The sequence below is a fragment of the Elephantulus edwardii genome, unplaced genomic scaffold, assembly GCF_000299155.1.
Source record: "Elephantulus edwardii isolate Elephantulus edwardi_28Jun2011 unplaced genomic scaffold, EleEdw1.0 scaffold00267, whole genome shotgun sequence".
Taxonomy (NCBI): Eukaryota; Metazoa; Chordata; class Mammalia; order Macroscelidea; family Macroscelididae; genus Elephantulus; species Elephantulus edwardii.
Genome location: NW_006400017.1, coordinates 387828 through 401492, shown reverse-complemented (window position 1 = coordinate 401492; position 13665 = coordinate 387828). Strand labels below are relative to the sequence as shown.

The following is a 13665-nucleotide window of genomic DNA, read 5'->3' as shown; positions in this document are numbered from 1 at the left end:
GAGACGGTCCTTGGAGGAGGACATCATGCTTGGTAGGGTGGAGGGACAGCGCAGGAGGGGAAGGCCCTCTTTGAGGTGGATTGATTCAGTGACTCGGATAATCGGGATGGGAGTGTCAGAGACCGTGCGATTGGCACAGGACAGAGCAGAGTTTAGGGCTGTTGTACATAGGGTCGCTATGAGTCGCAAGCGACTTGACGGCACATAACAACAACAACGTCTATCATGTTCTTGCCATTCCCTTTTAACTTTATTTTGGTCTTTATTCTCCTGGCTTGTTTGACTTATAATTAAGTCCTGCTTATAAGAGCAGGAAGTCTAGCAGACTTCTTTCTCTTGCTCTTTAGTCTGATTGTTCTACCATTACTAGAAACTTTCTCTCCTTCCTTGTTACTTTTTATGTTAGAATCTCTCTGCTTCTATAAGCTTTTTCTTTCATAATCATGGCTTTAGCGGGAGGAACTGAAAATGCTTCTCCCTGGCTAAACCTTTCTGTTTCTCAGGCTGCACGGAAGTGTTACTGTCTCACATTCGCTTTGGACTAGGGCAGATGTTATTTATTGCACTGGTTCTCACTAGAAAGAACTTTCTGGGACTCATGAGGTTTGATAATATGGCTGTCTTCAAGAATCTGGGCTGGCTGGAAAAGTCCTCCCCTTACTTAGTTTGGCCACACTACCCCAGTCTCTCAATAAGCCTGTCTCTTAACAAATGCTTCAAAATGAAATGACAAAAAACCTTACATTTTATCTGAAAGTATTCGTTTGTGAATCTTTATTTCAAATTTGTTTGGCTTTGGTAAGACTAAGACATAAAAAATAAAAACAAAAACCAAAACAAACAAACAAAAAAACATACTTAGGAATAATGGACAACAAATTCTTGACAAATTGAGGAAAGAGAAATGGGATGTGGAGAGGTTACATGAGTCTCTGTCAATGTGTATGTTTTATTTACCTCAAATCTTTTTTTTTTTTACCTCAAATCTTTTTAATTAAATATAAAACTAGGTTGTGAATATGAAGTTTATTTTAAAATGACACTTTATTCCTACTGGTTGTTTTACATATTTCATAAAAAAAGATGACTATGAAGTGAGGTGCTTAAAGTATTTCATTAAAAATGGACATAAATCCCAAGAAGGCTAAGGCCTTCTTTAACTCCAGCCCTCAACCTTCTTCTCCAAGGTAGCAACTGTTAGTTTTGTGTGACTCTTGGCCTTTTTCTAGGCAGTTGTATGCATAATGGTGGTGGTTTGTGTTTTTATTTTTTTAGGGTTGTTTATGTTTTTACTTTTTTAATGTCATCATTATCATATATATATATAATTATTTACAACTTGCTTTTTTTTTACACAATAATGTATCTTAACCTGAATAAAGAGCAGACTTGATTTAAAGAAGTAGAATGTGTCTTAGGGTATTCCATGGACATCTAATAAATTATCTCATTGTTTTAAAGCATATGTTGTTGTATGTGCCATTGACTTGGGACCAACTCATAGCTAACCCTCCACTAGGTTTTCAGCGGTAGTAAAACGCATGGGAGGAGATTGTTTATCCCTCTTCCTTGGAGTAGCTGGTGGAGTTGGACCATGTGCCTTTGAGATTTTAGTGCAACTTTTTACCAGTAGGCCACCAGAGCTCCCTTTAAAGTATGTAATGCCCTATAATGTGGCTAAATCATAATTTAATACACTGATAGCTATTGGATTATTGCAGATAATATTGCGATGAATATCTTTGTGTGAGTGAAAACCCAACTGCGTGTGTGTTTAGGGTAAATACTAAAAAGTTGGAGGACCCTTGTGACTCAGTAGTTAAAGGCTCATCAGCTGCTAGCTAGAAGGTCTAAGTGGTAGGAGCGGGTGAGTAAGATGACAGGCTGCATCTGTAAAGATTCTTTAACTCACTGCTGTCAGTTCGGTTCCAACTTTATATCAACTCTCCGTTGTATATCTGGGCTGTAAATTATAGTAAGAGGAGATTGCCTGTCTTTCTCTCTTGGAGCTATTGATGAATTTTAACGCCTGGAGATGATCTGTCTTTGAGTTGTTAGCACAGTTTGCTATGGATTACACCATCAGAGCACAAAGATTACAGCTTTGTAAATGTATAGTGAACAAAGGTTATTAGTGATTACCAGGGAGGGGAGAGAGGAGGAAAGGTTAATGATGTTGGGAAAAGTGCATTGATTAATGGTAGGCTTGCGCAGCTGGTTATTGTAATTGCTGTCAGTAAAGGAGCCCTGGTGGCCTAGTCTGGAAGAGTTATACTGCTGACCCAGATACTCTGCTGGTTCGAATCAGTTTGCTGCTCTGTAGGAGAAATGTGAGCAATCTTCACTCACTCATGTGGTTTACAGCCTCCAAAAACCCACTGGAGGGCCACCTTTGAGTCAGTTCTGATTTGACAGCAATGAGTTTGAGTTAATACATTGTACATTTGTAAAAAATTGAACTGTAAAGTTGTGTTATAAACATATTTAGAATAACACACTCCTTCCCCCCACAAAAAGGGAGTAACTGCTGAGGCTACTTATGTACAACCAAAATTATCATGGGATTTGGTTTCTTGGTTTGGAGGTTTAAGGTCTTTTTTAGAGGCTATTGATCACATGAGAGGATCTTGCCCATCTTTCTTATGAGAAGCGGCAGGAAGATTTGAACTGCCAGCACAACTCCTTACCTACTAGGCTACCAGAGCAAGTACTCTATGTATCAAGTTGTAAGTTGCAACTTGAACTATATGATAGGAAGCTTAGAGGGTGGTGAATTTATGTTACGGAGGAGGAACAACCCAGATGAGGCAGGTGAGAATGGTTGCACAACGTAACTGTAATCATTGTCACTAAATGGTATATGTAGAAACTGTTGAGTGCTGTATATTCTACTGTGTGTAACTCAACAGCAACAAAAGATTACAGCCTGTGGGGCAGTTCTATGTGACTTAGAATCTAGAGTTAGATTTGATGACAACATGTTTATGGAGGAGAATTCCTAGGCTTGTGAGGTGCATACTAATTGCATCTGAAAACTCACTATTGTTGAGGTAAATTCCAACTCCTTGAGATGGAAGAACAACCCTGTAGGGTTTCAAAAGCTGTAAATCTTTCTTAAAAGCAGACTGCTACATCTGTTCCCTGAGGTGCAGCTGGCGAGTTTGAACCATAGATCTATTACTGGTTTGGAGCAGAGCTTTCCACTGTGCTATGTCCTAAATTGCCCATCAGAATGACTTTATCTATCTGTACTCCTACCAGCAGAGCAGTGGCTTTTTCATCATCGGCTGCCCATACTTCATGCTAAAGATGTGAATTTTTGAAAATCAGGTCAGATACTCAGATTTCAGTCTGGAGCTTATCAATCTTTGTTCTGTTACCAAGAATTTTCCAGAGATGGAGCTGTTATAAGTTAAATGTCACAAGAATATGATCAGTTAAAAATGGTCTGTTGTTTCGATGTCCATTTTCCTAATCAGTAGTGAGGCCAACCTTCTCATTGATTTCTTGATCTTTTGTGTTTTGTTTTATTTTATATCGGTTGCCTCCTTATATCCTTTGTCCGTTTTTACTTGGAGCTGTTAGTACCTTGCTGATTTGTAGGATTTCTTTATTCTAATTTTTAAAAAAAATAATTTTAGTGAACTTTTACAGATAATTTGGATTTCCATTCATTCATTGCTACACTTCTCTACCTGCCCAGCCCTCTCCCCCCGCCCCCCAGTTCGCTCCTCTCTTTGAAAAGTAAGACTCCCTCCCTGGTACACAATCCCCCCCGCACCCCTCCCACCACCCCAAGTACATTCCACTATGCAACCTTAATTGTGGAATCTTGTGATAACCATAATACCCTATCATACATCGCTTTTAAATTATTCACTCCCTCATCTGTTTCAGTGCAGTATACACAATTTATCCAGTTTTTCTCAGTCTTACCCCCACCCTGATATCAGTCCCATTTTACAGCAGTGGCACCATGCAATATTTGTCCTTTTGCGACTGAGATATTTCATTCAACATAATGTCCTCCAGGCTCACCCGTTTTGAATAATATTGAATGAGTTCCTTGTTTTCTTTATTCTAGTTTTAAATTATACTTTGATATATGTGAGGGTAGCATGTCTTTATTTTATAATTATTTTTATCTTGACTGTTGCACATTTCTCTTTGTATACATTTAAGACCACTTGTCAAGCTTAATGCATAATCCTGTTGAGTTTGTTACTGCTTTGAATTTATAGATTAATTTGAGGAAAGTATATTTTATCAATACCATTTTTCTTTAAAAGGAGTGAGTTGTGTACAGGGGGGTTAAATGCTTTATAGACAAGAAAAAAAACTGTGCTATAACCAACTTATTCATCATCATCATCATCCTCTTCATCCTCATTTTCTTCATCTTCCTCTTCTTCCTCGTCCTCTTCATCTTCTTCATCTTCCTCCTTTTCCTTCTTCTTGCTTTTCTCGGCCTTGACAACTCCCTTTTTGGCGACATCAGGTTTGCCTTTAGCCCTGTATGCAGCAATATCCTCGTATTTCTCCTTCAGCTTAACAGCCTTCTTCTCATAGGGCTGCTTGTCATCGGCAGCAGTATTATTCTACATCTCTCCCAGCTTCTTCGCAACATCACCAAATGAAAGGCCAGGGTGCTCGCCTTTGATTTGGGGGCGATATTCAGAACAAAATAAGAAAAAAGCCGAAGGGGGCCTCTTGGGTGCGTTGGGATCTTTGAACTTCTTTTTTGTTTTGCCCTTAGGAGGGATATAGGTTTTCATCTCTTTCATAATGGGTCTTGTCTGCCTTTGCCATGTCTTCAAATTTACCTTTCTCTTTAGCAGACATGGTCTTCCACCTCGCTGAACGCTTCTTAGAAAATTCTGACAAGTTGACAGAAGCATCTGGGTGCTTCTTCTTGTGCTCCTCTTGGCAGGTTTGCATGAAAAATGCATATGATGACATTTTGCCTCTCGGCTTCTTAGGATCTCCTTTGCCCATGGTTAGTTATTTCTCGTCCGCGAGGCACAGAGTCGCCCAGTGCCGTCCAGCTCTGCCTGGCCTGGCACTGTCTCTGTGGAGCTCAGTGTACTGCAATAGCTGTCTAGATGGGATTTTTTTAAGCTCTTATGCTTAAAATAATTTCTGACTGAAATTCTTTAATAGAAATTGAAATTACTGACTGTTAATGTCTTTCATTTTTAATGATTGTTGTTTCTCTTATATTTTTTTTTCCTCTTCTGAATACATGTAAGATAAACTCTTAAAAAGGGGGCACTGGTGGAGAGACAAGCAGATGGGGAAAGCCTGTCATGTTTTTTGTGTCATCTTGTAGCAATCCCCAAAGTGAGACTGGAGACAATCTACATTTGCGGAGTGGATGAGATGAGTACCCAGGATATCTTCTCCTATTTTAAAGAATATCCACCGGCTCATATTGAATGGTTGGATGACACCTCTTGTAAGTACTTTCCTATTTTCTATTGAATGTGCTGCTATTTCTGATTAAGAAAGAACTCCTGCAAACTAAATTTCTGAATAATGATAGCCCAGACTACTTGTATGCACCTCACCTTAGACGTAGGAGAGCAAAAAATTGACCAATGAGGAGAACCAACATGTCTTAACCAGTTTACTTGCTCATTCTCTTTGAGTATTACAAGTCAGATCAGAGTTGGTGATCAGGGTTCCTGGCATTTAAATGTAGTGTGCATGTCTGAGTTCTCCTCAAAACCCAGAATTGCCCAGCAAAAGGTGGATTAATTGCAAAGACTTAGGACTGCATTTTTAAGGCTTTATTTAGACCTTTGTTGTTGCAACTTGCCATTCAAAGGGCTGCTTTTATTCAGAAGGCGTCTCTGCCTCAGTGTCTCTCTGTGACCTAGTAGTAGACTAGAAACCTCTGACACTGTACCAGACTGCTTACCTGCCTCCCTTCAACTGTGTTTTTCTGAAACTTCAGCCCCCTACCCAAACCTCCAGGCTGTCTGATTTTTGAGCAAAGTGTAATCCTCTCTGGCTAGGGCTCTCGTTAGCTCTGTTAACTTCCTGTCCTGTCACTACTCCTAGTCTGACATTATTTGCTATCCATCCCACTGACCTACCACACAGGGCCCTTGATAGCAAGCAGCCTGATGTGTTCCCAGCTGTTCTATTAAGAAGATGTTGGTTCAGTGTTTACACTGAAAGAAGGGGGTCACAGCATGCAAAGATTTAAGTGTTCCACTATTAGCTGAAATGTTGGCTGTTTTAACCCAAAGGCATCTTGGAAAACTGGCCTGGTGATATGATTTTGAAAGGTCTCAGCTTTGGAAACCCTTGGAGTAGTGATATTCTTCTGCACGTGTGAGATTACCTTGAGTTGTAATTGACACAGCAGCAGTTGTTTTGTGCCGTCAAGTCAGAACCGACTCACAGCTGATACACCAGCAGGTTTTAGAGGCTGTAAATCATACAGGAAGAAATTGCTCATCTTTCTCCCTTGAAGTTATTGGTGGATTTGAACTGCTTATCTTTGCCATATCACCAAAGATATCATTGCTGATGTCAGTTGGATCTTGGCTGAAAGCAAAGAATACCAAAAGACTGTCTATTTCTGTTTTATTGACTATTCAAAGGCATTTGATTGTGAGGATCATAACAAACCTTGAGAAGAATAGGAATCCCAGAGCACTTATTGTGCTCCTGAGAAAGCTGTACCTAGACCAAGAGGCTATTGTACGAACAGAGCAAGGGAACACTGTCTGGTTTAAAATTTAGAAAGGTGCTTCAGGGTTATATCCTTTCTCCATACCTATTCAATCTGTTGTATGTTGAGCAAATTATTTAAGAAGCTGGACTCTATGAAGAAGAATGTGGTATTAGAATTGGAGGAGACTCATCAATAACCTACATTATGCAGATGGTACATAATCCTTGCTTGCTAAAATTGACAACAGTGTGAAGCACTTGCTGCAGAACATCAAAGAATACAGCTTTCAATATGGATTGCATCTCTACATTAAGAAAACAAAAATTCTCACCCCTGGACTGATAGGCAACATCATGATAGATGGAGAAGAGATTGAGACTATCAATAGCTTCAGCTAGTTTGGACCCATAATCACTTGGACCCACTTGATACCAGCAGTCAAGAGAGTAGGACCTGTATTTCATTGGGAAAATCTTTTGTCAGGGACCTCTCCATTTTATTTATTTATCCCCCCCTTTTAACTGGTTTACATACAAAGTTGATAAAGTTTGCATAAATTGTTTTACACATCGGATCTTTCCCCTTTTGTTTATTCATCCTTCCCTCCACCCATTAAATTGTGTGGCCCTATGATTAATCACCTCCCCTCCTTGGATCCTCATACTCATTCTATAATAATGGTCTTTTACAGTATTTGTCCTTGTGAGACTGAGTTAGTTCCCTTAGCATAATGCTCTCCAGTCCCAAGTTAGGTAGTGATATACAAAATCGTTGCACCTGGGTGCTGCATAGTATTCCACTGTAGGAATATACCATAATTTCTTAATCCATTCCATTGTGATTGGATATTTGGGCTGTTTCCATGGTTTTGATATGGGAATAACACTGCTGTGAACATTGGTGTATAGCCTTTGTTTAAGCCTCAGTTCTCATTTTCCCAGGGTATATTCCAAGCAGTGGAATAGCTGGATCATATGGAATTTCTATGTTCAGCTATTTGCGGAAACACCAAATTGTCTTCCAGAGGCAATTTTTGCCTATCATTTTACAATCCCATCAACAATATATAAGAGTTCTTATCTCACTGCATCCTCTCAGACATTTATTACTTGCTGCCCTGACCTCTCCAAATTATTGAGGAACAGTGATGTTCATTTGAGGACTAAGGTACATCTGATTCAGTCGATGGTCTTTTCAATCATTTGCTATGCTGCTGAGAGGTGGGACGTGAGTAAGGATGACAAAAGAATTGATGCCTTTAAAACTGTGGTGTTGGAGAAGGGTAACGAAGATCCCATGGACTGCTGAAAGAACAGTTATGTCTTGGAGAAGAAGATATAACCAGAGTTCTTCTTGGAGGCAAAGATAATGAAGCTTCATCTCCCATGTTGATTGTTGTTGTTATGTGCTTTTGAGTCACCTGCGATCCATAGCGACCCTATGTACAGCAGCTCTGAACCATTCCCTGTCCTGAGCCAGTCTCACTAATTATGACATACCAACCCGTTTCCCCAGTTACTGTATCGATCCATCTCACCTGGGATCTTCTTCTCCTGAGCTGTCCCTGCACCCTTCCAAGCATTATATCCTTCTCCAAGAACTGGTCTCTCCTGGCCATGTACCCAAAGTATGTGAGACGGAGCTTCAAAATCCTAGCCTCCAAGGAGAAATTTGGTTTCACCCTTTCCAAGACAAGACCTATTTATTTTCTTGGTAGTCCATGATATGTTCAAGACTCTTCTCCAGCACCACAGTTCAAGGGTATCATTTCTTCTTCTGTCATCCTTAGTCATTGTGCAGCTCTCTGATGCAATTGCAGAGACCATGGCCTGGGTTAGGAGAGGATATTCCTTGGAGAGGGTCATGTTTGGAAATGTGGAGGGACAGTGAAAGAGAGGAAGATCTTCAACCAGGTGGATTGACACAGTGACTGACTGCATGAGTGTGTCAGAGATTGTGAAGATGGCACAGGAAAGGATGGTGTTCATAATTGTTCATAGGGCCAGTATTTGTCATATTCGACTCAGTGGCACCTGACAGCAGCAATCTTTGGGTTGACATGTAACTTCTTACCCAGAAGGCCATCAGAGCTCCCTGGGCAGCATTTTAAACACTATTGAAAGAAGAAACATGACACAGGAAAAATATTTTTTTTTTTTTTCTGTTTAACTGAAAATCAACATTAGGAACAAATTTTTCTCTGTAAAGTATCAATCAGAAAGCAAATGTTTTATGCTTTGCAGGCCATATGTTCTTTGTCACACCCATTCTACTCTGCTGTTGTAGCATGAAAGTAGTTACAGCCCATGAATTGGTTCTGACTGTTGGCAGCCCTTTAGAATATGTCTTCATGGTGCAGTAACAGAGATACCACAAGTGGATGGCCTTAACAGAAATTTATTCTCTTACAGTGCTGTTGTTGTTATTAAGTGTCATCGAGTTGAGTATGATTCATAGCGACCCTATGAGCAAAAGACCTCAACTTTCTTCTATAAATATTGGCGTTTCTCTAAGTTCATAGAGTTTCCAGAGGCATGTCATTTAGGAAGTGGATGCCACAAACCAAATCCGGGGTACCAGCTCTAGAGATGTTTTCTCTTTGTGTCCTCTGGTTCTAGGAATTTCCCAGCACAGGAATTTGTTTTCAAAACATGGACTCTTTCTTTTTGGTACTCAGATTCTCCTCTCTCTGATTACTTCCTCCCTGTTTATCTCATGAGATGAAAGGTATCAGAAGCCACACCCAAGGAAGTTCCCCTAGGGAAATGGGATTAAGAATATTGTATCCCATCCCATCTTTGATCATCTTTAATCGTTTACAATTGCTTGACTTATCAGATCATGGTAAATCATTGCATAACTTCCGTATTGCATCATTACTTGTATTTTTTTTTTTTGAGGATATAATTCAATCCAAGACAGAAACCCTACTAACCGTATAGGGTTTCAAGGCTGTAATTCTTGCCAGAAGGAGATTACCTCATCTTTACCATGTCAATTGACTGGTGAGTTTGAACTGCTGATGTTATGGTTGAATTCTTTAACCTGTGCGTCAGTGTAGTTGTTGTTAGAGTCAAAGTGCAACAGTGAATGAATGGAAATCCAAAGTCTCTGTAAACTTTCATTAAGATTAATAATAATAAAAAATGGGGGAAAAAGAGTCGAGTAAGACTCATAATGACTCTGTGAACAATGGATCTGTGAACTACCCTACTCTGTGCCTTCGTCATCAACTCTGACATACTCAAGCCTACTCTTCCAGTCACTGTGTCAGTCCATTTCATTGAGGGTCTTTGTCCTCCCATCCTGACCCTCTGCCTTTCCAAGGACTGGCCCTTCTAACAACATACCCAAAATATGTGAGACAAAGTTTCACTATCCTTGCCTCAAAGAAGCACTCTGGATGCACTTTTTCCAAAACTAATTTGTTTGTCCTTTTGGTAGTCCATTGCATTACTCAGCATTCTTCTCCAACACAACAATTCAAAAACATTGGTTTTTCTTCTGTCATTCTGTTTATTGTCCAATTTTCAGCTGCATAAAAAGTAATTGAATGCAACAATGAATGAATGGAATCCCAAAATCTCTGTAGATGTTCATTGAAATGAAAAATAAACAACCTAAATTAAAAAAAAAAAAGTAATTGAAAAGGTATGGTTTGGATCAGGTGCACCCTGTATGGGTTTTTAAATTGACATCGTTGCTCTTTGGCACTTGGAGAGGTCCTTAACAGCACACTTTACCAATGCAATATGTCTTTTGAATTCCTGGCTGCTGGTGCCAAGGGTATTGATTGTGGATCCAAGAAAGATGAAGTCATTGACACTTCTATCGCTTCTCTATCATAATGTCACCTAGAGGTCTAATGGTGAGGATTTTTGTTTTCTTGGTGTTGAGATCCAACTCATATTGAAGGCTGTAGTTTCTGATCTTATGCCGCAAGCATTTTGAGTCCTCTTCATTTTCAGCAAGCAAGGTTGTGTCATCTGCATAACGCAGGTTAGGGATGATGGCACTTTCTTCTTTATTTAGGGCTCTTTGAAAGTAGTCTGCCAGTACTTAAATGAGCCTGTTTGCAGTAGAAGTTTATTAACAAAAGGAGTTGTGTAGTTAATTGTAATCAGTTATACCTAATAAAAATGACGAATTAGCTTTAACTTCAAACTGCATAGATTTATCCTATGGGTTGTGGTCTTTTGCTAATCCCTGATTTAATTCATTAAAGCTTCAGGTTTAGTAATATTAGAAAGGTGAGACCCTTGGAATGATCCAGTTCAACTACCTCATTTTTGTACTTCAGAAACAAAGGAAATTATTATGAGCTGATAGTGACAAAAATGAGTCTTTAGCCCTTCATCTCTCAAACAGTTGTAATACAGGTTTAAAAATGCCTTTTATTTATTTATTTTTATTGTGATTTTAGTGAAAATTTACAGAGAGGACAGAATTTATTCACTCATTGATACACATTTCCCTCATTCCCTGCTCCCCAGTTCACTATGTCTTGTTCCACATTATCGATTGCTTTACGCACAATATTTGAGCATCCATTCTGTTCAGATAATTTCTTCTCCTATTCCAGTGTAGTGTTCATTGTCTTATCAGTTCTTTCCTTGCTCTCACCTCTCCTGTGTCCATCCTGTTTTTGTAACTTTGTTCTTAGGCAGTATTTGTCTTTTTGTGACAGTTATTTTACTCAGCATAATGCCTTCCAGACTCATCCATCTTGCATTGTTTTATAAGTTCATGGTTTTTTCAGTGCTGCATAGTATTCCATTGTGTGAATATACCGCCATTTTTTAATCCATACGTTTGTTGACAAGCATTTAGACTACTTCTGTCTCTTTGCTATTGTGAATAATACTGCAATAAAAATGCCCTTTAAACAATGTTAAGCAGATTTCAGGGAAAGTCTCTCAGCATTTCTCTTGCTAAATCCTTGTCCTTAAAGAGGCCAGTTAAATTAGTTGCTGCAAAGACTCTGTTGTATATATCCCATGGATATGATTCTGACTCAAGTTTTCCACTGGAAGAACTTAATTTTTTCATCTTCTTCTTATGGACAATAGTATAAAAGGTAGTCTAAATTAGTTTGACATTCATCATCATGATCCAGTAATGCTTACATGATACTCACTACATCCCAGGCAGTTTAAATATACAGAAGCCTTTCTTTCCTCCATGGTGCGTAATGATTATTTTGTTGAACCCTTTTTGAAAATGCAGTTCCAGGCTAACTTTATCAAAGAAGTCCTCCTGCCGCTTCTGCTCCTTCTGTAAGTGGTTGATCTGTACATTCACTGATGCCAGTTTGTAGCTAAATGAGAATGTAGTAGTGACTCTCATAGTCTGTATTCATAAGAAATGCCATTTGTGTGAAACGTAACCATTTCTTTTACATTAATTTTAGGCAACGTGGTTTGGTTAGATGAAATGACAGCTGCACGAGCCCTCATCAATATGAGCTCTCTGCCAGACCTGGATAAGATACGAGGCCGGGATGCCAGTGAGGACAAGTCATCTGAGAAAAGTAAAAAAGGTTAGTTGAAAACAAAGGAGGGACCTCAGGACTCAAAGTCTGCTTTTTCCACAATCTTGGCTTGGATCTTTAGGTTCTTGTGCAGAGTGTTCCATAAGATCTCATCATAAAATAATTCCTTAAAAAGCTATAATGCTTTGAGTTGACAGTAAATAAGAGGAGAAAATATTGGATTTTTAAAAATATGTTTTTACAAACATCCCAATTTAGATAAGCAAGAAGACAGCTCAGATGAAGATGAGGCTGAAGAAGGAGAAGTTGAAGATGAGAATGCAAGTGATGTAGAGGTGGGTAATTGGGCAGAGATAGAGATACATGCATCAGGCTGTATTATTGAAAAATACTAATTTTTCATTTAAAGACTTACTTATAAAAACTTAAGTTGTGTTTTTCTCTATCTTTCATCATGAAATCTCTGTCTGTTCACCTTATATTCAAGTGACTGGAATGATTAATCTTGAGACTTTAGAGTAATACCTACACTTCTGCATAAAAGAAAAGGGTTTTCTGGGTTTTTAAAATTTTTTTTAAAGAAAATGGTTTTAAAACGTTACCTGGGGGGAGGGTTGGGAGGGGAGAGAAGTGCAACAATGAATGAATAGAAACCCAAAGTCTCTGTAAATTTTCATTGAAATTAATAATAAATTAAAAAAATTTTTTTTAAGAAAAAAAAAGTTACCTACTCGTAAAATTTAGAAAAAGCAGCAGTGATATATTTCCCAGCATGTTACATACTCTTATTGGAAATACTAGACTATATTAATTGAGAAAATGTTTATTGAATTTCTATTATTCTGGATACAAAGTATAGAACCTCATGTAAAATGAAAGCCTTGTGTTTCTAGTGGGGCAGACAGACTGTACCTAAATATGTAGATAAAGAATATAATTGTGTCAGGAAGTGGTTAATTCTTTGAAGACCAGGGAAAAGTGATAGAAATGATGAAGGACATTTTAGATGGGTGGTCAGGGAAGAATCTGACTTAGAAATTAGAAAAGGCAGGAGGCTTTCTCAGTGCTTACTTTGCTGCTGAATAAAAATAGTATCAAAAGTGGCTGCTTAATTTTTATATTGAAAATACTCTCTTTTCTTAAGTTGGACACATTGTCTCAGGTAGAAGAAGAATCTCTGTTAAGAAATGATCTGCGTCCAGCTAACAAGCTTGCTAAAGGAAACAGGTTATTCATGAGATTTGCAACAAAAGGTAAATTTTATATTTGATACTGGGTTTTATATTTAATCAGAATGACTTATTATTGAGTGATGATGTCTTTCTCCTTCCTTGAATAGACAGGTCAAGTGATTGCACAGTTCCTTCAAGCCATAGTGTTCTGTACCTATGAACCAGTGGCTCTCACTGCTAGAATTGCAATTTGAAAGTTAATATGAACTTTCAGAGTGAGAGAGAGAGTGTGTGTGTGTGTCTGTTTCTGTGTGCGC

General features: G+C 38.6%; 1 protein-coding gene and 1 pseudogene across 1 annotated transcript in view; one reads left to right on the top strand and one right to left on the bottom strand.

Annotated features, from left to right (window-relative positions):
- LOC102875500 (chromosome unknown open reading frame, human C17orf85) overlaps positions 1–13665 on the top strand; it is a 39400-nt gene that overhangs the window by 14076 nt on the left and 11659 nt on the right. Inside the window, exons 4-7 of the mRNA XM_006899752.1 lie at positions 5330–5455; positions 12096–12224; positions 12435–12511; positions 13321–13429. Coding sequence (XP_006899814.1) covers positions 5330–5455; positions 12096–12224; positions 12435–12511; positions 13321–13429 — 441 coding nt within the window. The remainder of the gene's footprint in view (positions 1–5329; positions 5456–12095; positions 12225–12434; positions 12512–13320; positions 13430–13665) is intronic.
- Positions 4356–4995, bottom strand: LOC102875088 (annotated as a pseudogene).